At 55.4% G+C, this 21558-nt stretch overlaps 5 protein-coding genes across 5 annotated transcripts; 3 read left to right on the top strand and 2 right to left on the bottom strand.

Moving 5' to 3' along the window:
• Positions 1 to 1521: 1521 nt before the first annotated feature.
• AYO20_11491 (hypothetical protein) lies at positions 1522 to 8644 on the bottom strand (the record flags this gene model as incomplete). Its single annotated transcript, XM_022649739.1, has 10 exons — positions 1522 to 1757; positions 1812 to 2035; positions 2100 to 2217; positions 2290 to 7389; positions 7450 to 7633; positions 7720 to 7950; positions 8012 to 8074; positions 8129 to 8182; positions 8262 to 8481; positions 8589 to 8644. The coding sequence occupies 10 exons, from the start codon at positions 8642 to 8644 to the stop codon at positions 1522 to 1524; spliced, it is 6486 nt and encodes a 2161-aa protein (XP_022494284.1).
• Positions 8645 to 9255: 611 nt separating this feature from the next.
• AYO20_11490 (hypothetical protein) lies at positions 9256 to 10685 on the top strand (the record flags this gene model as incomplete). The annotated part of the gene is made up of 2 exons (XM_022649738.1): positions 9256 to 10171; positions 10246 to 10685. 2 exons carry the CDS (start codon positions 9256 to 9258, stop codon positions 10683 to 10685), a joined length of 1356 nt encoding a protein of 451 aa, XP_022494283.1.
• Positions 10686 to 11219: 534 nt separating this feature from the next.
• On the top strand, positions 11220 to 14366 carry AYO20_11489 (hypothetical protein; the record flags this gene model as incomplete). The annotated part of the gene is made up of 6 exons (XM_022649737.1): positions 11220 to 12207; positions 12342 to 12805; positions 12869 to 12913; positions 12960 to 13195; positions 13257 to 13644; positions 13800 to 14366. The coding sequence occupies 6 exons, from the start codon at positions 11220 to 11222 to the stop codon at positions 14364 to 14366; spliced, it is 2688 nt and encodes an 895-aa protein (XP_022494282.1).
• A 2373-nt stretch (positions 14367 to 16739) lies between these two features.
• Positions 16740 to 18359, bottom strand: AYO20_11488 (hypothetical protein; the record flags this gene model as incomplete). Its single annotated transcript, XM_022649736.1, has 1 exon — positions 16740 to 18359. One exon carries the CDS (start codon positions 18357 to 18359, stop codon positions 16740 to 16742), a length of 1620 nt encoding a protein of 539 aa, XP_022494281.1.
• A 1164-nt stretch (positions 18360 to 19523) lies between these two features.
• On the top strand, positions 19524 to 21290 carry AYO20_11487 (hypothetical protein; the record flags this gene model as incomplete). Its single annotated transcript, XM_022649735.1, has 2 exons — positions 19524 to 19616; positions 19671 to 21290. The coding sequence occupies 2 exons, from the start codon at positions 19524 to 19526 to the stop codon at positions 21288 to 21290; spliced, it is 1713 nt and encodes a 570-aa protein (XP_022494280.1).
• Positions 21291 to 21558: the final 268 nt, after the last annotated feature.

Here is a 21558-nt window from a genome sequence, read left to right as displayed (position 1 = left end):
TACTCCCAGGCTGAAATGACACGAGTGGGCCGAACGGTTTAAAACGTGGAGGAGAGGGAAGAGAAGCTGATTTTTATGTCTTCGCTACAGCGTCAGGTCCTGCGTTTCGAAACTACCACCCCGCCAGCACATGAAGCCGCAAGTGAATAGCACTTGCGAGGAAATCCAAGTTCAATATGCTAGGAAACTTGCTGTCGTGAAAACAACGTGGTGACAAATCTCATCAGCTCATCCTTTACTACGCTAAAAACGTCGCATGGCTCGCCACTCATCCTCATGCCTTACGCATCTTCTTCCCTTCGATGAGACCAGGCCAACCGATGCTACATGCAGCTCAGGTACTCAAATGACCGGGAGATCGACGGTAAGACCGTTGGGGCCTTTGTGTCGCTGCTGCCTACGAGACGGAGTGAAGGTTTACCAGGTACCCATCCGCTTTGTACATCCCATATCCTGGCAGACCCCTGCAGCTCGTCCCTCCAAGCTCTCCAACTCCTGAGCGGCAGTGAATGGCCCCTGACCGAAAATCCCGCATGAGCCATCCTATCAAATTTGATTGGCTCTCTGTCAAGGATAGAGGTCTGTACAGCTCCTGCCGGTTCCGTGTCGATTGGCCGTAGGTGGACGTTGTTATCAGGTCGGCCAATCAATATCCACAAGGTCAGTACCGTTTACCTCATTCCAATGTTCTCCACACAGTCGTGCTTACGTGAAACCGCCTCCATCCTGGTAGCGAAAGGACAATTACCGTTCAGTGTCCTGCCCTCATGAGTCTACCTTACCAGCCTAATTTCGTCCGCATTACTATGTCTAACTAAGTAGAAACGCCTAACAATCAAGGTATAAAGCAGGCACGGTCGCAGAACCCGGTGGGAAGCCAACTTGGGCAATGAAAATCAGCTCCCGACGCTCCTCCTAACGTACGTTTGAGTCATGGATGCCGCCGTATTGTTCTCAACCCAGGTAGAACCGTAATCATAATATTATATCCTATTTTGCGCAAGAAATAGCAATTCCAAGTAGGTTAGGTGGGTATGTTGGGACGGATCTTGCCGAGTATTTACTTTGACGGGGTCTAATTCTACCTCCATAGGCCGACGCATCCCACAATGTAGTCTGAGTGGGACAGTGGCATCTACAAGTAGACGAAAATGAGCTAGTACACTATAGGCGTTCCTAACAATTATAGCCAGAACGACAAGATGTGGCTGGATCAACGATCCGACCGCGAATGAGAGGGTGATGCGAGCGATCACTAGGTCAAGCAGCACATCCATCAAGATGCAGGATCAATCAGGGGGCGTCCATGTTAATCGTCTCTTGCTCCGTGCCAAAAGTACTTGACCGAAGACCCTCAGTGCTTCCTTACTTATCAAGCTACATACTTACTTAGGTGCTCTTGGGTTGAGCCCTTTCTAACTACTACTTCGTCCTCTTTCAATCTTGACAGCTCTCCCGCTTCAAAACGTGGTCGCCGCACTCTTGGCTCGCGCGAAGAGTCTGCAACGAAGACGGGATCTCTCACCACAAGCCCTCCTCAGAGTCGTCGTCTTCCGCCTCGTATTCATCCTCGTATTCACCGTCCCCCGGGATTGAATCATCTCGATCCTCTGGATAGGTGCCCACTTGCTCCAGGCTCTCTTGGCTGTGGCGTCTGTCGCTGTCGGCCCACGAGAACCGGGCGACGGTGCGTGCCCCTGGGCTTGACATCGCCACCATGGGGTACAGTCGACCCATGATACCTTCGAATGCAACCCCTGGACTGTCGTGTTAACACCATCGGGAGCTCCATCGGATGGGGCCCATCTTACCCAAATCCACGCCGTTTTTCGTGAACGAGGCCGTGCCCTTAGTCTGGTCGATCTGGCACCCGATCACGTCGCCCTGGCCATATGTCTCGGCGTACTTGAGGCCTCTGCCTGCGCCATGAAACTTTTTCCCGTCATCGCTATGGTAGCCCCAGGAGGACGGATCCCACCCGAGCATTCTCCCCTCAGGGGGGGCATCCTGGTGGCCAAAGCCGATCGCGATGATCCTACGGTAGGACGTGAGCGGTGCTTCGCTTCCACTGCGTCGCCTTGTTGAAGTGGGAGACTCACCTGGTCTGTCCCGTGTCCAGGATCTTGATCTCAAAGGTGAACTTGCCGACTGGTGGAATGGGGTGGTCCGCGCGAACCGCGGCGGCCTGGTCCCTCATGAGTCGACGGCTATATCCCCCTACAGAGAATGCAGAACGAAGTGTTAGTTGCGACTTGTTTAGGCGAATCTTCTATTAGCAGAGGGACGTACTTGAATAGGAGTAGAAATCCATGCGTCGTCGGTGCTGAGATTCGTAAAACACCGTCAGTCCGTCCGTCACGCTCAGCAGTCCCGTCGTATCCGGCTCGCTCCAACAACTAGGGGGAAGAAACCCTGGTTTCTGGTTGGCGGGTGGACTTCGTCGTTGGTCTCCTGGGGGGACCGTGACATGTTTCATCCACTCGAGTGACCATCCGTGTCGATCCCGCTTCGTTTCATCGTGGGCCTTCTCCAAGGCAAGGTCGATGAGGCGAGTATTTTCAGTCTCCATCGCCAGCTCGAACAAGACATCGCTCCCACAATTGACATGGATGTCCTTGTCCAGCAACAGCTGTAGAGTCAGCTGGCTTCGGTGCTTGGTGGCCAGGCGAAGCAGGCCTTCGGGCGCTTCGGCTGATGTCGTCAAATTAAACTGCGGACTCTTGAGGAGGACCTCAGCCACCTCATCGAGTCCTCGCGCGACCGCAAACCAGAGAGGGGTATGTCCCTCGGCATCCTTCTGGTTGATATCGACATCTTGTCTCTGCGATAAAGCCTTGACGACGTCCACGCGACCTCCACCCGCTGCAATAGAGAGGGGGCTTCGGTTTTGCGCATCCCTCGGGTCGGCCGACTTGTTCAACATGTCCGTGTGCTTTAGCACAAGTTGGAATATGTCGTCACTTGCCACAGCTGCCTCGTGTAGTGGTGTCCGCCCGGCGTCCGTTGCCGCGAGGGGGTCCGCCCCGTAGCCCAGGAGCTCCTTTGATACATCTTCGTAGCCGCGGTCGATCGCGACAAAAAGGGGCGTCTCCTTCTTCTGCGTAGTCGAATCAACAATAGCGCCGTACTCCAGGAGGAGTCTCGTCACAGGCACAGAGTCGTACGCCGCATGTAACGGTCTCCAGCCCTCTACTTCCGGAACTTCGATGTCCGCATTGGCTCCAAAGAGCAAGCTTAGGACGTCAGGCCTGGCGTGCCACGCGGCAATGAATACAGCAGTTTGCCCCTCCGAGTTTCGGACGTCCAGGTCCGAGATCTTGCCTGAGTCCAGGAGGATTCGGCAGAGTTCGATATTACCCAGCTCCGCGGCCAAGTGCAAGGGCGTGGATCCCACGCTGTTGGTAGCATTGACGTCCGCCCCTCGAGTCACCAGTAGCGAGACAATCTGATTCTGCTCCCCTAATGCGGCCCTTCCCAGGGCGTGATCTAGAGGCGATACAGACGCGTTGTCAGGTGAAGGAACTGGAATACTGTCCAAGAAGAAAGTGACAAGGTCAATATGGCCCATCGCGGCCGCATTTCCCAGAAGGTCCTTGTAAGTGTCCATGTCCATGGCGGATGGGCGCCCGGAGGCGAGACTCTTCAAAATGTCTAGATGGCCCAGCTCGGCGGCATACGAGATGGCCGAGCGTCCATCTTCGTCTTCGCGATCGCGATCAATATTCGGAACCTTCAACAGTTCGTCAACCACTTGAGAGTGCCCGTTGCGAGCCGCGAGGAGAAGTGCTGTCCTTTGCTCGTCGTCCACATCATTGGGGTCTAACTCTTTGACGAGGTGGAGGATGCGAACGACGACATCCAGGATCCCCTTCTGGGCTGCGAGACGCAGGATCGACCCGTACTGTTTGGTATTCCAGCGATCAGGGACACTCATCATAGCCAGCAGGATCGCGTGCGAATGTTCCTGAGACGCGGGTACTTGGGTGCTTTGGCGATCTACAATCGCGGCTCGATCGTCCGGCAGCGCATTGATGAATTTCAAGACGCCCGAGAGGGAAAGAGAGCTCTCCCCATCGACGCCCCTGATACCTCCGACGATTTTTTGGATCAGAAACGTCACCATCTCCATGTGGCCACGCTCAGAAGCGAGGTCCAGGACGTTGTGGCCGTCGCCATCCACGGCTTCGACGTCTGCCTTTTCATTGAGGAGCACTTCCATCATTGGGACGTTGCCCGCCTCGGCCGCGAGGTGGAGTGGGGTGCTCCCGTCATTGTCTCTCAAGTTCACGTACTCACGGCCGCTGGCGAGCTTCCTGGCAGCACGGAGAAGCTCCTGGGCTACTTCGACCGCGTTGGCCACCGCGGCTTTATGTAGCGGGAAGCGGCCTTGTGAGTTGGCGCACATCAGGTCTGCGCCCTTGGTGAGCAGCTTCTTCACAGTCTCGAGGTGGCCCTCCGCGCACCCAAGCGCGAGAGGAGTCTCGGCATTCTCGTCTGCGATATCAGCCTGTGCGCCATGCTCGAGGAGGATGCCCACAATATCGGAGAGACCGTGCCGGGATGCCAGATGGAGAGGGCTTTGTGTCTCGCGATCAAAGAGGTCGAGCGACGCCCCTTGCCGTCGATGCTCCACACACAACTTCGCGACCAGAGACGCATCGCCATTGAGAACGGCCAAATGAATCGGAGCCTGCGACCGGTGGTTGCCAATGAGAAGGCTAGAACCGTGAGCATGCTTGCGCGGGTTCGACGCTTTGGAACTGGGTTTTGAGGTGCCAGTAGCCGAACCACCCGTCTCTTTTGCACTCTTCGCACTCAGTTCGATGAGTGCTTCTACCACCGCGGCATGGCCATTCTTCGACGCAAGATGAAGAGCCATGTTACCGGAATGATCCAGGATGTTCATGACTTGGGCGTCGTGGCTGGCTACTAACTTACCGAGAAGTCGCCGCACCACTCCCATGTGTCCCTCACATGCCGCGATGTGCAACGGTGTGTACCCATCTTTGCTGTCCTGGGCCTCCATTGCAAGTCGGAGAGCTGTTGAGCCGCTGGCGCTCCCCGGAGGTGCCTCGTAGTGATTCAATAAGAAGCCCATAATGTCCTCGCGGCCCGATTTGGCGGCAACGTGCAGCGCTGTATATCCAAAGGCACCCTGAATGTTAATGTTGGCATCCGAGCCGAGAAGTGTTCTGACCGCACCTGGCTGCTGCCATCCGATGGCCATGTGAAGAGGCGTCCACTGGCCGTCGTCAAAGCAATTGATGTCTGCAATGATATCCGCCCTGGCGTTGGTTTTCACATCCGCCGCTGTGGTGGTATCTGCCTCGACGTCCGCGTCCGAAGACCGCTCAGCCACCGTGCTGACAGAGTCGGTCTCCGTGAGTGCATCTGCATCCTCGTCAATACCCGTGTCCGTGTTGTTTCGAAAGTTTGACCGCCTCCCAAGAAGCTCCTTGAGGACGCCAACGTGGCCAAACTGGCTGGCGAGATGAAGGGGCGTCATTCCCAGCTCATCCGGTGTGTTTGGGTTGAATTCCGCCTCGAGTAGACGTCTCACCAATTTCCGGTAGCCAGAGGTCGACGCGAGGTGCAATGGTGTTGAACCCCGTGAGACATTCTCGGCTTTCGGGCTGTTCTTCAATATTTGGCGCATTACCCGATATCTTCCATACAAGGCCGCTTTGTGTAACCCCCTTGGAGACTGGGCGCCGGCAGCCCGGAGTTCGTCGATGATTTCCTCGTTTCCATCCTCGATCGCCACCTCAAGTGCCGTGCGCAAGTCTTCGCGATCCAAATCTGGGCTCTTCAGCAGCGTCCGTATTATATCACTGCATCCAAGCCGAACCGCGAGTGGGAGCGGGTTCTTGAACGACATTTGTGGTCTTTCCAGCAGGTTTCCAAGGGTCCAACGCAACCACGACCACACCTGGATCGACCCAGGGTCCTCCAAGAATTTGCATGCCCTGTCATGCAGACCAGGATAGATGTCATGGCTCGCCAAGTGGTAATGCTTCGGCCAATACCGGACGGCATAAGTCAGGAAATCGTACTCCACTCCTTTTGGAAGGCTGTCGCCATCATCTCGGTCGCTTTGCGAATTCACCTGACGCCTTTGACCTGCCACCAGGGTGAGATAGTGGAGACAAGACTCGGCAAAAACTGCATGGTCGTCGAAATAGAAGAACCACGTGCTTGCTTGAGGGCCAGGTCGATCTTGGAGGAGGAAGTCCCGAAAGCCGCGATGGACAAACAACACGTCGTCATTCTCAATATTGACCAAATTGCCAAATACCAGGCGGAGATCTAGTGCAACGTCCAGCGGCACCCTATTCTGTAGATCCGAGATGGATGAGACGTCGTCTTGAAGAGCTAGCGCGATGGCAAGCTCGCGAAGCTTCAAGGGCCTCGCAGCATGGATTATCCAAGACAGGACCTTTTTTGACCAGAGCCGTCGTTCTGAGGGTATCCGATCGAGAAAGTGATGATACAACCCGAATGTGGTGCAAGGGAGAGCGCCTAGCTCTGTTTCCATCTCTTCGTACGTTGATTGCGGCTGGCGTGCGTGCAGCAACGCTGTGGTGAGAGAGATGGTGAACATGTCTCCGGAGGTCCGCAATTTTCCCCTTATAATGTCATCAAATATGGCGAGCTCCGGCCTGGCTCGAAACAATGACAGTACCTGGCGGTCAATAATCTTTTCTATCTCTCTTCTCTTGTCATGAGAGTCTTCGTCTCTCGTCTGGTCAACATGGATCGCGTCCGTGGTGAGCTTTAAGCTGGCATTGGGAGGCCCGTAGCTCGTAATCGCGAGTCGGAAAGTGCCTGTTGACGTATCGGAGTTTGCTAGCCGGAGGAGACTGTAAAGGAACTGGTTGCGAGTCGGATCGGCTTCGTCTATCATGCTGATGAAGCAACATGTGACGCGGTGGTCCTTGTGAGCGCAGGAGAGCAGCGAGCGGAAGAATGCCCAAAGACGATCCATCCTCCACGGCATCTCATGGCTAATCTTCTCGTAGAGTGGTCTGACATGGTTGAAGAGGGGTGGTTCAAGACTCAGCAGCTGGTGGCTGAGAGAAGCGAACATTCTGTACGTGGATCGATAGCGGTCGTCGCGGGCATCGAAGGAGAATTTGATCACGTTGGCATCCAGAAAGATCTCTCTCGCCATCTTTTCCACGAAGCCCAGCGACGCGACGGTCGACTCGGCTCGCCCATGCAGCCACAAAAGGCGACGTGAACCACCTCTCCACTTCTGGTACCCATCATGGCCGAGAAGCCAGTCGAACGCGTCGGGCGTGGGCGCAAATTTTGGGATACCGGTAGACGCGTGCTCACAGTCAACCATCGACAAGGTCCTGAAGCAGCTCAAATACAGCTCTTCGATTGCTAATACCGGATGCTAGTCAATGACCGGCCTTGCTAGCCAGTTGAGCTAGAGCGACGCACCTTTCGTCCTGGTCACTACTTCGGCGATTGAATCGATAAATTCAGTCCTCTTTTCCTCCTCCTCTTCCTCCACCACAACCACCACCTCATCCTTTTTGAGACCGTCACGGACAGGGAGATGGCAGTCTATTGGCTCAGTAGTTTCCCCAAAGAGTCCAATTGTTGACGTGTCCTTGGAGAACGCCTGCGATGGTGAGAGTTAGACAACATGTCGTAGATGGAGGTTCTTAGGTGTGAGGAAGGGAGAAAGGAGGACGGGTGGGAACGGACCAACAACTTTTGGGATGATGTATTGCTGGTTTCCGCGTAAAAACTCATGATACTGAACATCCTGGCCACATGCTGAAAGTTTTTGTTCACTTCCATCAGCGTCTCGGCTGATTGCGCCAGGACTTTGGAAAACGAGCAGGCGCCGACGTGGCTGCTCCGCAGCATGAGCTTGATGGCTATACTCTCCCAGGACTCGAAGTCGGTCGCTCTATGAGGAGTTCCAATGAACACCTGGGCGGAAGCGTCAGTGATACAGAGGTTGACCGGTTGGAATCCTCCTGGCTAATCTTACCAGGAGGGACGTCTTTTCGGCAATCAACGAGTACTTCGCATTGTTAACGGCGATTAAGAGGGCCTGCTCACTGGTCAGTTTATGTGGGCTTGTGGGCAGCTGGAGGTGCATTCATACTTGCTTGATGATCAAGCCCCCAAGGTCATACCCTATCAGCAGCAATGACGGGGCCTAGAGGGAAGACACGGGTTCAGCTAGGCTCAGACAAGTCTTGTGCCTCGCAAGGACTTGGAGTACGGTGTGTGTTCACCCCGGTGCGGTTCATTTCCCTCTGCACTCTGTCCAGAAGCTGGACTGCCGCGTCTCGGATCTCCATCGACAAGATGCCGGCCTGGAGGTCAAAGGTGGTTGCCAAGCGGATCACCTGGGCCTCCCCGAAACGCTGGAGGATGAATTCATTGAACCACATCACCCTCTTGCCAGAATACCGTCCGTTGTAGTCCTCTGCGACTCCTTGTACTATGATTACACTGCCAGACAGCATTAGCTCCCTCTTTTCAACTGGTATTCGAATCAGGCTCGGTTGTGGCACGGAGGACGGAGGGAACACGAAACGCGAAGAGACACACCCACTTACCGAAATTCGCGCTTCGTCCACTGCATCCGAGGAGACACTCCTGAGCTGACACTCATCTTTTCTCTGTTGACCGATGCAGCAACGGGCAGTGTTTGCAATCAGGCTGCTCGCCGTCGCAAGAGATTCATGGCGCGATCTGCTGGCAAAACAAGTGCTGGGATTGAGAGGTATGCAGCTCAGCGCTGTTCTAAAACACAAATGGGGCACAGCCCGAACGAGACCAACGACTTTCGCTCTTGCTGGCGGGCACGAAATCTGTCCCCAGAGGTCATTAGCTCAAGAATGGGCTCGAAGCAGGGTTCAATCAGTATTATCTCAGTGGGGGGTTCCATCAAAACGAGGTGCCCGCATACAGCTGTAGACCATTAAGGGCGCGGCCGTCCAATGATACTATCTCCCGTACCTGCAACCGCCTTGATCATGAAGGCACCGGCAGGTTCGGGATAGGCAGAACCCGGGGCACGGTGCAGCCCCCCTGGGGGGCACAGGCGAGGTGACAAATAGTGGGACGTTATGGTAAGTTCGCCTCCAAGCACCCGCGCAGCTGCATCTCTCGCTGGGGCTGGCTTGGACAACCATCAAGACAGGCATATCTTTCGTGTCGGACTGCTTTCACTTCAGTATCGCACATAGCAGAGCTTCTCAAATCTCCCCCGCCCCCGATACAATGGCGACCGATTTTCAGTTTGAGGACAACAGCATTCCGACCTATTCGCTGGGAGGCAAGGGGCTCGAACTTTTCCTCAACGAAGAACTGACGGACCTGGGAGAGGTCCGCAGCAGCAACAAATATCGCATTGGGACCATCACGGACACAAGCTACTCTACCCAATTCCACCGGCTCGAGGAAGCCCACGGCAGTCTCGCGAGTCACCCACCCGACGCTGACGATGCCAGCCTTGTTGTTCTGCGCATCACCCCAAAGACCGACATATCCAAGAGGCGCTTCAAGAAGTTCACTCTCACTCTCAAGCTCGAGCCTGGTGACCTTTCGTCCAACGCCGAACCGCCATCCGTGGTAGCCTTCGAGCCTGCTGCGGACGGCGACCAGTATTTCCAGGAACACATCACCGCGGTCACCAATACAAACACCTTGCAAGGAACTCTTGGTGTGAAGCCGCCGATGACGGAGCTTTCAGTTTCCCCCTCGAAATCCACAGCGCGTCAATTCGAGGAGAGGCGGCTGCTCAAGCTGACCACGACCGCATCAGGGGAGTCGCCCGGCATGGATACGGAAGTGACATTTGAGATCACCCCGGCCGTGGAGAAAGACGGAATCGGAGACCGTCTTGCTGTAGCCCTCATCGTGAAACGAGCACCAGGCGCGAACTTCTTCATCACAGCCTTCACGCGAGCTGATGTGAGTTATAGGATAGCGGATACATTTCGTTGGCGGCCCGGCAGACGGCAGGGAAATGCCCTCCGAATGGGACCTTTTGGCCCCAAAAGGACGGGCATGGACACCCATCCGGAGGGCATCGACACGACTAACCTGATGATGGCCGCGGACCAACCCCTAAAGAAGCTAACGTATCTACATCTGCCCGAGAAGGGGACCCAGAAACTGTTCTTGGAACAAGAAGGTGGGATGAAAGACGTCTTTCTAAGATCTCGTCCGTCCAGTTTGGGCGAGTCATCGAGCTAACGGGGCGTCTAGCTAAAGGCAATACTGTTTCTGAATCGTCCGTTCCGGCTACGACCGGTGACTCTGTGGCCCCTGAATCGACACCCACAGCGCCGACTTCAACTCTAGGACAAGGGAGAACCCCTCCGACTTTATCGGACACGCAGAAGGTGGAGCACAAAGACTCGGCCGAGCCAATCTCAGCAGAACCGTCGCTGGCCGTGCCGTTGTCCGCGCAGCCCCCACCTCTCCCGCTGCCCGTGCCGTCGCCTGCCGTCCCGGCACTCTCTGCTCCTCGGCGACGCCTACCCAACAAGTCGGCCCTCTCGATCCGTAATTCTCAAGTGGTGCGCCATCGAATGATGGCATCCTACTACCAGAACCTGGCCCGGCTGCATCTGGAGGAGGCAGAGGAGATGGAGGCACTCATTGAAATGGTGTATGAAGACCAGACTATGACTGCGGGGATTTGACAAACCTGGGTTCGAATTCGCAGGCACCCAGCAGGAGGGGTCAATGAGGGGGGTAGGAGGGGGCAACCGGTGCGCTGCAATGGATTGGAAGGTGGACACTCGGCCCTTCGGCCTTTTTTAAGGAGAAATGCCAAAGCAGGCGATCCACCCGCGGTGACTTCCAAGCGAATCACCACTCGTAGCCCTTGGGTCCACCGCTGCCACCTCCACCAGCAGCTCGTGTCAAACGACGAGACGGGGTGGATTCTAGGCGTTCTTGGGCCGGGGCGTTTGGTCCGCCTCCAACTATGTGCGGGGCAATACTGTGCACCGCTAGGTTTGTCCTTTTCGCCAAAGTTGTGACCTCCAGTTGCCCATGCGGCTAGTTGGCCGTGGTGTGTACGCTATGTAGCAGGCGCCAATAACACACACAATTTCAAGAGGTTCCTCGCTTGTCTTTTGTAGCCTCCGCGCCCGAGTCTAACATGTCTGATTTCTCTCAACGCTCCCACGAGGTTCACTGTGAAACTGTGCCCCGCGAGCAAGATAGACATGATGGCAAATCGCAAAAAACATCTCGAATTCTTGCAGCTAGCAAGTACTCTGGATTTTGCCGACCCCGGGAAATCAGACTTCCGCATGTTTGAGGACAAATTCAAAACCAGTAGGTCCGATTATGACGAACTACTACATACGCTTGCCACGGCGAGTTCCACGGCCTTTGACAATTACAAAGGCGATGACCTCCTTCGGTGGCTCCTCCACCGTGAAGACGGCTGCAGCCTGCTCCACGTCAAGACCAAGAGCGGCAACAAAACGACGCCCATCCACGCGGCCATCTCGTCCAAAAACCATGGTTTTCTGGAGAGCGTCTTGTCCATTGCAGAGGAATCTATCCGGGAGAAGTCGGACCTGCATATCGAGATCGTCACCGCGTTGCGCACTCGGAACCAGATCATAGGCACATACACGTGCCTGCACGCTAGCATCATGGAGAAGCTTCCCTGTGTCGAACGGATGGTGGAACTGTGCGCCCAAGTTGAGGGACAAGTCGACGGACGAGATGAAGGACCAGCCGAGAACCGGCTTGTCAAAATCATTCAGACCCGAGGTATTACAGAGCAGTGGATAGGTCCGAAGCACGACCAAAAGATCGAGCCCATCTTCTTGATGCGTGACATCTTGAACAACACGGCATTGCATTTGCTGATGGAAACGAAGTCCAAGTCGTGGCCTGCCCGGGAAAAGCGGTATGCCGCTGGCGATGCTGGCACCTCCAATGCAGCTCGGAGCAAGGTTGTGCGGAACAGCGACGAATTCGTGCCTCTCAGGGTCATCGAGACGCTCGAAAAAAGCCTGGGCCCCTCAATGGGCGAGCTGTGGACAGCCATCAACGATGATGGCCTGTCGCCCTTCAAAAAGCGCCTCGACGGCGTTGAGACCGAGGACGACGATGCCGACTTCCAGCGAAAACTGAGAAAGAAGATCCTGAATTCTCTGACGGAAATTCCGAAGCTGAAGAGGGCGTTATATGGGACCAAAGGTACCTACAGCACCTACTCCCCTCATTTGTTGTGCTCCTGCTAACATTCCGGTGGTCGTCTAGGACAAGGCAAGTGTCGATATACTTCCCCCTTCGAATCCATCTGCCGGAGGCGGCTGACGGAGTGATGACAGAGAAAGAGCTCTGTCTAGACATGTCCGACTTCAATCAATCGTCGCACGACTTCAAGATCTTTGTAGATGAGCTCAAACACTCCACGGACAAGGGGCTCCTGTTTGAAGAGTGCCTGCTCTCCGTTTTTCTCCCTGACCTCAACACTTTCAGGAAAGCGACGCCGCACGACGGTGTCAGGGACTTGTTTGAGTGGCTGAGGAACGAGGGCAACGTCAAGCGAATCAAATCTCTCAACATCCCTGACAGCACGACGCTGCCAATGAGTGATGAGCTCGTATCAGAGGCCATCATCGACGTCTTCGAGGTTGAGAAGTTTGACTGGCGCAAGCTCGACATTAACCTCGACATTCTGGTGCGCTCGAAGCACCGTGACGAATTCACCAACCTCACCTTGTATTCTACCGGCAACTACAGCGTCATGCACCACTGGATCAGCCCTGAGGGTCTGGAAAAACTGACTAGTGTATGTGGGTTGACAATTTGCTCTCTCCCTTGCCACAGCCCTTCTGACGAGTCTGCTTCAAAGCTACGCAAAGTGACCATCGAAATCATGGCTTTGGATGAATTGCACGTAAGTCTCCTGCCCTACCATGTCGCCGCACGTTTCCTGGACGCAGTCCGAGGCTCATGAGAGCATGCTAACCATCCTTTGTGAAAAGCAACCCGAACAGGCCCAAACCCGGCATGCTTTACTCGTGGACGAGTATGCAAAGAAACTGACCACGAGATTGGAGGCGATGAGAGAAAAGAAGAAGAAGCAAAATCCACCAATCGACTTTACTTACATCATCAATACCAACGCCAAGTGGGACTTCCCTGTCCTGCAATACCCAACGAAGCCATTAGAGGAAAAGTGAGTGCGCCCATCTCCCACATCCTCAGAATGACGGACCGATCTAACACGTCGTGGCCAGGCTCGAGCTTCTCACCAAGTTGGAAACTTGCCGGAAGTTCCTCGGAGACATGAAGAAACGTTCCGAATACGAGCGGTTCGAGGCGCGGTTCCAGCTGCTCAAGCACAAGCCAGGGGAGATGGACCGCTCGAGGCTTATCAAGGTCGCCATCATCGACAACGGGGCCGACAAGTTCCGCAAAAAGATCCGTGACGTTATCGAGAAGGGCGTTTCCTACGTCAAGGCCGATTATGAGAGTGCGGATCGAATCCTACCGTGGTGGATGGTCTCGGATGCCCACGGTACGCAGATGGCCTATCTGATCGCCAACGCCAATCCCTGGTGCCGGCTCTATATTGCTCGTGTGGGCAAAAGCCGCAGAGACATCCTTCCAGAGGACGCGGTACAGGTGTGTCATTCTCTTTGCTCTATCTGTGCACCTTATTCGGCACGGAAACCTGACAACGGCGCTGGAATGGAAATATCTATCTGGCCCAGAACAACCAATGTGTTTCGTGTCGGAGGACGGAGAACGTTGAAACTAACAGCAACGGATGATAACAGGCTGTCCGGTGGGCTATCGACCAAGGGGTGGACATCATCTCCATCAGCTGGATCACCAAAAGCGAGTTCCCCGAACTCAAGCAGGCCATCGAAGACGCCACCAAACACGCGCTGGTCTTCTGTTCCACGGCTGACGAAGGGAGCTGGGCGAACCGCGTCTACCCGGCCTGCTACCCCGGCACCGTGCGCGTCTCGGCCACCGACAAGTACGGAAACTTGATGCCCACGTCGGACAAGGATGCCATAAACATCCCTGTTCCCGGTCAGGACATTCCCGCCTTCGGCCCGTCGTATATGGGTGCGGGAATAGCCTGGGGAACGGTGTCCGGCTCGTCGGTTGCCACAGCTCTGGCGGCAGGTATCGCGTCGCTTGCCCTCCTGCTGCTGCAGGTATTCAACGACGTGAACCGCGATAAACTGGAGCACGAGGGCTTTTACAAAAACGAAAAAATTGTGCGCGTGCTCTCACGCATCACCGACTCCGAGAAGTATCCTTCTCTCTTCCCGACGCGTGCCACCGACCAGGACGAGCTTCCCAAGAGGTGGAATATTAGTGAATTTACCTGAAAGGGAGCAGCGAATCTCCCTCAAAGAGAGGAACCAACTCGTATTATCCCAAAATACGAGGTTCGATTGTCGAAAAGGGTTGTACAGACCTTCCACTCTGAGCGATGTCGATTTGGATCTGGGATCCGCCCCGGGTCTTGTAGTAGAAGAATTGGGCCTGCTGGATGAAAGGGAAGTTGGGAAGATCTAGAGGCTTCTGTTTGACGCCTTCTGGCGTGTTGCTGATATTAACGATGAAGTCCACATCCTAGGAGCCATGTAAGTTTGGTGTGTAGCGACTGAGAATATGAGAATGCAATCACCTGGGGAGTTCTGCAATTGTGAATGTATTTCCAAAGGGCTAATCCGCCAATGATGGCAATCCTGGCTTCGGAGTATCCACTGATGCTCCTGAGAATGCCGATAAAATTGGCGCCAGCTCTTTCCAGCTCAGTTCGAGTACGCGTGGCGCTAGATGGTCCACCACAAGATAAAAGCGACAAGTATGTAGGGACAATAACATAGGAATGGGCGTATTGCGATAGATCGCACTCGGGAAGCGATGGTCGAAGAGTAGTCTCGGAACACAGTGTATATAGTTTCGACTGAGCGACAACTTGGCGAGACAGGAATGCTGTTCGGCATCTGTCCGCTGATCGATCAAGATTGCAAGGGGCACACACCCAACGTTTACCGCTATCTCTGAAGATCTCAGGGAGAGGGCGCGCCCTCTTGTGGAGCGATTGAAGCAAACCTCCGATCAAAGCGCCAGGAAGGGACTTGAAATCATAAATCAGCGGCTTCGAGAGTTGATCAAGGAGCGTGGCTACCCTCAACATTGGCTACTCGACATACCTGATCCACCCGTGCACATACCCGATCCACCCGTGCGGTCAACTGTCCCAATAGCAGCCAGAGATCGGTCAAGGAGGCTACCGAAGTCCATAAATTTCAATGAACAGGAGGGGCACATCCTCGATGGAGGGCTGGAGAAGGAACTGTATGGTTACATGAAGGCGGGATACGGCCATCGAGTCCTGCTTCGACAAGAGGGACGAAACGAATTCGACATCTTCGTGTTCATTAGGGCGAGCAAATTCGGAAAAAACTTTGTGGAGAGGAACCAGCACGTGTTAAGCGGGACAGAAATCGAGGCCGGGACCAAGGGCTCATTACGGGGAATGAGCTGGAAGCAGGTGGCCATTTTTGGCGTCGCTCCTGTCAAAACCGATTCGATGACGAGGCGATGCTGATGGCCTGGGTGCAATTGCCTCAGAGAGACCCAAAGTGGTACTGGCGGTCGCCCCTGGGCGAAGAATTCGGAAATAGATCCGGTGGACGAAAAGTTGAACACCTTCAGAAGGAAGGCAGGGCTGCTCCCTCAAGTGGTCATAGACGGGGACAGCGGCGAGGTTAAAAGAAAGCGACCATGATGAAGAACAAGAGGACAGAGAAACCAGAATGCAACAATCGAGGGACGAAATAAGAAGGTTGGAACGGGGAACAGTGAGAGGCACAGGCTTGGTGAGGCTGAGGTCGAGGCCGTGTTGCAATGTGGTCGGTGCTGGTGACACCGTCTCGAGGTGCTATGGTTGCTCGGAGAAAGGAAAGGGTAGCATCAAGCTTGTTGCAGAAGTGCCGTCGCGGTCTACGATTCAACCGCGCACACTGTCGCACGTGGAGGCCCAAAGTTACAAGGAAATTCAGGCAGTAGCGTAAGGGCCCCTGGCCCCTAACGTCCGTCTGAAACCGATGTATAGCCGAGAGGCAACTGGCGTCTGCGAATGGGCAATGGGCATAGCTCCCTGTGGCTCGCCCAGTGCTCGGCCGGGCGCTCCTCACGCTCCGTCACGTGCCCGATAAAGCGGCCTGGCTCCCTTTCCTGAACCAAAAAGGTAATGGATGAAACACAATTCGGGGCATATATAATATAATATATATATACTAACTTTAGGAATACAATATGGATCTACCGCCGATAGTGTGACTAGTCCGATTTCGGTAGTTATCATCTACTCCAAGGACGGCCTATAAGTAGATAGGCAGAGAATAGTAGGTTTAAGTATCAATACTCGATACAGAACTCGAAGCATCAGAGAAGCAGGCGACTCTCTTGCGAGGAGGTTAGGGTTTTTATCTGTGCTGGCCATCCTCTTGGCAGCTTTGTAGTGTCTGTGTCAGTAGTTCCTGACAGTATCAAATCGTTGACTACGTGGCCGCTCGATCATGTCTCGTTCTTGAGTCGCCAGGCTTCTGGCTCAGCTTCGGCGCCCGGGGCAAATAGTTTCCCTAGGCAGTTATACAATATAATGGCTGGATCATCTGCTTTTGCAACACACTATGAACCGGAAAAGATCGCTATAAATGCCACTTCCGCGCGTCCCAATCAGTGGTCTAGCCAGCCGTTTGCAAGGCCGGATATCCTTCAAACCCTCCTTGAATGACCTCGTCCAGCGCCTTGCGATAGTTGCCCAAGCCGCCAAAGAAGAACCGGGTCGAGGTGACTTTGCCGGGGACGTTGGAGCCAAAGATCCACGACTGGGCCTCGCGGAAGATGGAACCCTCGGCCAGGTGCTCGCAGACCGCCACCCACCGATCCTGGGCCTCTTGTGACGCCTCTACTTGGGGCACCCGCCGACGCTCGGCCTCGGCGATGACGCGCGTAATGAACTCGACGTGCGTCTCGATCAGGACCGGGATGTTGGAAAACGCGCCCTGTGGCCCGGTCACCAGGAACAAGTTGGGAAACCCGGCGACCGAGACGCCCATGTACGCCCGCGGCCCGCTGTTCCGCCACTGGTCTTGCAGCGACAACCCATCCCGGCCGGTGATGCTGAGGCGCAGGTAGTTGCCGTCGACGGCCTCAAAGCCCGTGGCGAAGACGATCACATCGAACGCGAAATCGCGGCCATCCGCCGTCCGGATGCCGGTCGGGGTGATCTCCTGGATGGGACTGGCCTGGAGATCCACCACGTGGACGTTGTCCCGGTTGAATTGCTGATAGTAGCCGCCGTCACAGAGCGGCCGTCGCGCATAGGGTTGTCTCGGCAGTAAGAGCTTGGCCTTCTCCGGGTCCTTGACCGTCTGGCGGATTTTCCCCTTGATAAATTCGCAGGCCGCCTCGTTGGCCCGGCGGTTGACGGTCAGATCAGCGAAGCCCCCGAACATGAACCGAAAGCCGTTGCCGCGTTGCCAGAGATTCTCGAAGATTTGTTGCTGTTGGTCCGGCGTGAATTCATCGAAGCCCTTGGTGGCCTCGTCAAGGCCGAATCCGCACACCGAGGCCTTGTTCTTCTCGATGATGGCGTCGTAGTTGGCATTGATCTGGTCCCGGTATTCTACGGTCACGGGTCCGTCCCCACTCGGGACCGAGTATTGGGGATTTCGCTGGAAGCTCACCAGCTCCTTGACTTTGGAGGCGATTTCCGTAACCACCTGCACGCCCGTCGAGCCCGAGCCGATGACGGCGACGCGCTTACCCGTCACTTCAAGGTCCGGATTCCATGAGCCTGTGTGGACCAGGTCGCCGTGGAAGGTCTCGAGTCCACGAATGTCGGGAAAGTTTTGTTTGGAGAGAAGCCCGAGGGCGGTAACGAGATAGCGCACGCGGATGGTCGAGCGGAAGCCGTCGGCCGTCTTCACATCACAGATCCACGTGGAACTGCTCTCGTCCCAGTTCGCCGCCACCAACTCGGTGTGGAACTGCATGTACTGCTCCAGATCGTGACGCTTAACCACGTGTTGGAGATAGCGCAACACCTCGGGCTGTTTGACGTAGTGATGGGACCATGGGTAAGTTTGGAGATCCTCCTTGTCCCAGGTAAAGCGGTACAGATAGCTCTCTGTGTCGCTCATGGCCCCAGGATACCGGTTCCAGTACCAGGTGCCGCCGACACCACCGGCAGCGTCGATGACCTTGACCGTGAGGCCGAGTTTTCTCAGCGAGTAGCATTGATAGATGCCCCCGAATCCGGCTCCCACCACCAAGGCATCGTAGTCCGCCTTGATCGCCATGTCGAGATATCTTCTTCAACCTGAGGTAATGACTACGAGAAGAGGGACCTTCTGGTGGACTAGGTCTATGTCAATGGTCATCAGCTAACGCTGGCTAGACGATCCCAGGACATGAGACTGGAAAAAAAAAACGCTTTGTCGTCGACCACTCTTCCACGCTTATAGAAACTTCGACCGTTCATTCCCCCCCGTGGGGTCATGTCCTTTTGCTATCTCTTCGCAATCGGACACATTCAGGTGCACACACGGAATCGTTGATCCAGTGGCCGCGGAACCATTAGCCGAACTGAATCTTGTAGTATCTGTGTCCCCAAGATCATAACACCGAATACCCCCGACGTCTTTCCCGAGACCATTTTCACGACTCTGTCCGCGAATCAACTATACTTGGGCTTCTCCGAGCAACCGACTTGTTACATTTCCGTGCCAAGACGATAGTCAACATTCTCCGCATGAACGGGTGTCCATTTCTAGACGGTAAACATATGTTTGTGCGAAATAGCCTTTCTAAAGCAGAAGAAACGTTCTGTCAGAAAGTTGCGATATCACCAGGATCAACCTGATTCATGGGCCGTGGTACATCTCATTGTCCTCTGCTATCTAGCGCCGCCGCCATCGCAGCAGCCAGCAAGTCTAAAAGAATGAAGAAATGATGGATGCAGCAGAAACTATGGATTCTAGTCGTAAAAGGACTGCGCGTCTATAAAGCCTTGGGCGACGTCGTAGTCGTGTCCAAAGATGAGGTTCGCATGGAACAGTTTCTGCATCCGTTTGATCCTCTGATCGCTGCGCAGCCACGCCCGGTGGTTACGGATGAGCCAGCCGTGCGCGTGGCTGTCGTGGTAGGTTTCGCGCACACGATACTGATCCGTGGTCCACAGCCACATCCCGCTGTTCTTCAGCGCCTTTTCCAAGTTTCAGGGCCGGAATTCCTATTAGGGATGCCCTTTCTTCTCCGGCACGTGCCAGGCAGAGATATCGTCTCCCAGGAGGTAGGCCTCAGTGGTTCCATCTGAGGCCAGGGGTCTCCACAACCCCGGATATCGGATCTCGCGGACTCAGCATCAGTTCATGCGATGCTATTTTGACGCCCTATTGTCTTCTCTTGCCATCCATGTGATGCTTTGGTAGCCTTGTTTTCTTTGTCAGGTTGCCACTGCCATCATGCCGCTGCCCACCACTGGCGACTATGCACTTTCTGCCCAAGATGTCGTGTCGTTCACCTTTGGCAAGCCGGACTACGACACCGACCGTCCCGTAAGTCTCTGACCATTTCCACTGATCTGACTGACGTGGTCGTTTTGTCGCCAGGTCTTCATCGACGCCACCGATCCTTCGCACTCGCTGTCCTACCGTCAAGCCAAAGATCTGGTCCAGAAACTGATCGCCGGCTTCCACGCGGAGGGGCTGAACGCCGGCGACCGGGTCTGCATCCACGCCTACAATTCAATCTACTACCCCATCATATGTCTGGCGATTGTGGGATGTGGCGGCGTGTCCGTGGGGACGAATCCCACGTACACCTCCCACGAGCTCGCCCACGCGCTGAAACTCGCCCAGCCTAGGTTCGTGGTGACCGAATCGGAAGCGGCACCCAGTTTGCAGAAAGCCTTGTCATCCACAGGGCGGGGTGAGACGACGCCGGTCTTCTTGCTGGATGCTCAGGCCGGGATGAGGGGGGACAACGGGGGAAAGCACTCACCTCGAAGCTGGCAGACTTTGCTGAGCCACGGTTCACGCCCCTGGAAGACGTTCCCAGACAGGACGACCGCCATCGAGACCACGGCATGTCTCTTCTACACCTCGGGGACGACCGGGCTGCCCAAGTGCGCCATGACCTCGCACCACAACCTGGTGGCCGAGCATCAGCTCTTCTACGAAAGAAACCCCCGACGTTACCCGTTTCGAGCCGTCCTGTCGATGCCCTTTTTCCACATCGGCGTCCTCCCCACCGTGCTGATCTCGCAGCTCCGCGAGGGCCGTCACTGCTACATCATGCGTCGGTTCGAGCTCGAGCCGTTCCTCGCGTACCACGCCCGATACGACGTGACCGAGGCCTTTTTGGTGCCGCCAATGATTCTGCGGATCGTGATGAGTGGCCTCTCGGATCCGGCCTCGCCAAATTATAAATACAGTCTGCGCTCGGTCAAGAATGGGTATTCCGGCGCGGCGCCGTGTTCACCCGAGGTGTTGAAACGATTTCAATCACTGCTCGCCAAGGGTGCCACCATGTCGCAGATCTGGGGTATGACCGAAACGACGAGTGTGGCGACCACCGTACCGCCGGATCTGTTGGGTGCCGCGGCGGCGGGCCAGATTGACGTCGCGGGCACCGTCGGCACCGCCCTTCCCACTCTCACATTGAAGCTGGTGGATGAACAGGGCGAGGATGTCAGCCACGGTGGCCGGGGCCAGTTGTGCGTCAAGGGTCCCACGGTCACCCAGGGGTATTTCGAGAACGAGAAGGCCACCCGCGAGAGCTTCGACTCGGACGGCTACTTCCATACCGGAGACGTGGTCGAGGTTGATGTCAAGTCGGGCTTGCTCTCCGTCGTGGACCGAGCCAAGGAGCTGATCAAGGTCCGAGGGTTTCAGGTGGCCCCTGCCGAGCTGGAAAGTACCCTCCTCTCGCACCCGCACATTGTAGATGCCGGCGTGGTGGGAGTGAAGCTGTCCGACGAAAATCAACAAGAAGAAGAAGTGCCGCGGGCGTATGTGGTCCGACGAGATGGGGTAGATGCAGCACAGATGTTGACCGAGGAAGAGGTTCAAGCCTTCGTCCGCGCACGGCTGGCGAGTTACAAAGCATTGGCCGGCGGCGTCCAGTTCGTGGACGCCTTGCCCAAGTTGGCCAACGGCAAAATTCTTCGAAGAGTGTTGAGAGAATGGGGGGCGGCGACTCGAAGAGCGGCGACCTCGTCGAAATTATAGAGCCAGGCTGCTGCCGTCGGTGTTGGACCACGGATCGTATGTTGATTTTCCGTAGAGTTTTTCTTTTTCAGGCTCGACACGGGTTCCTGGGCTGTCAGGCTGTCTCACCACCAGGTATTACGTACCAGCAACACTCCAAGCAGAGCTTCACAATAGAAAAAGTGGGCCGGTAGCCAGCTCTACCCCACCATTCATACTCGAGGTTCCAGTTCCCATCATAGCATCTCTGCATGGGTCTTCACTGTTCCCCCCCACCCCCCCCCCCCCT

The sequence above is a fragment of the Fonsecaea nubica genome, assembly GCF_001646965.1.
Source record: "Fonsecaea nubica strain CBS 269.64 chromosome Unknown Scaff159, whole genome shotgun sequence".
NCBI classification, from domain to species: Eukaryota; Fungi; Ascomycota; class Eurotiomycetes; order Chaetothyriales; family Herpotrichiellaceae; genus Fonsecaea; species Fonsecaea nubica.
Note: the sequence above shows the minus strand (reverse complement) of the source record. Positions and strands in the feature narration are given on the sequence as shown.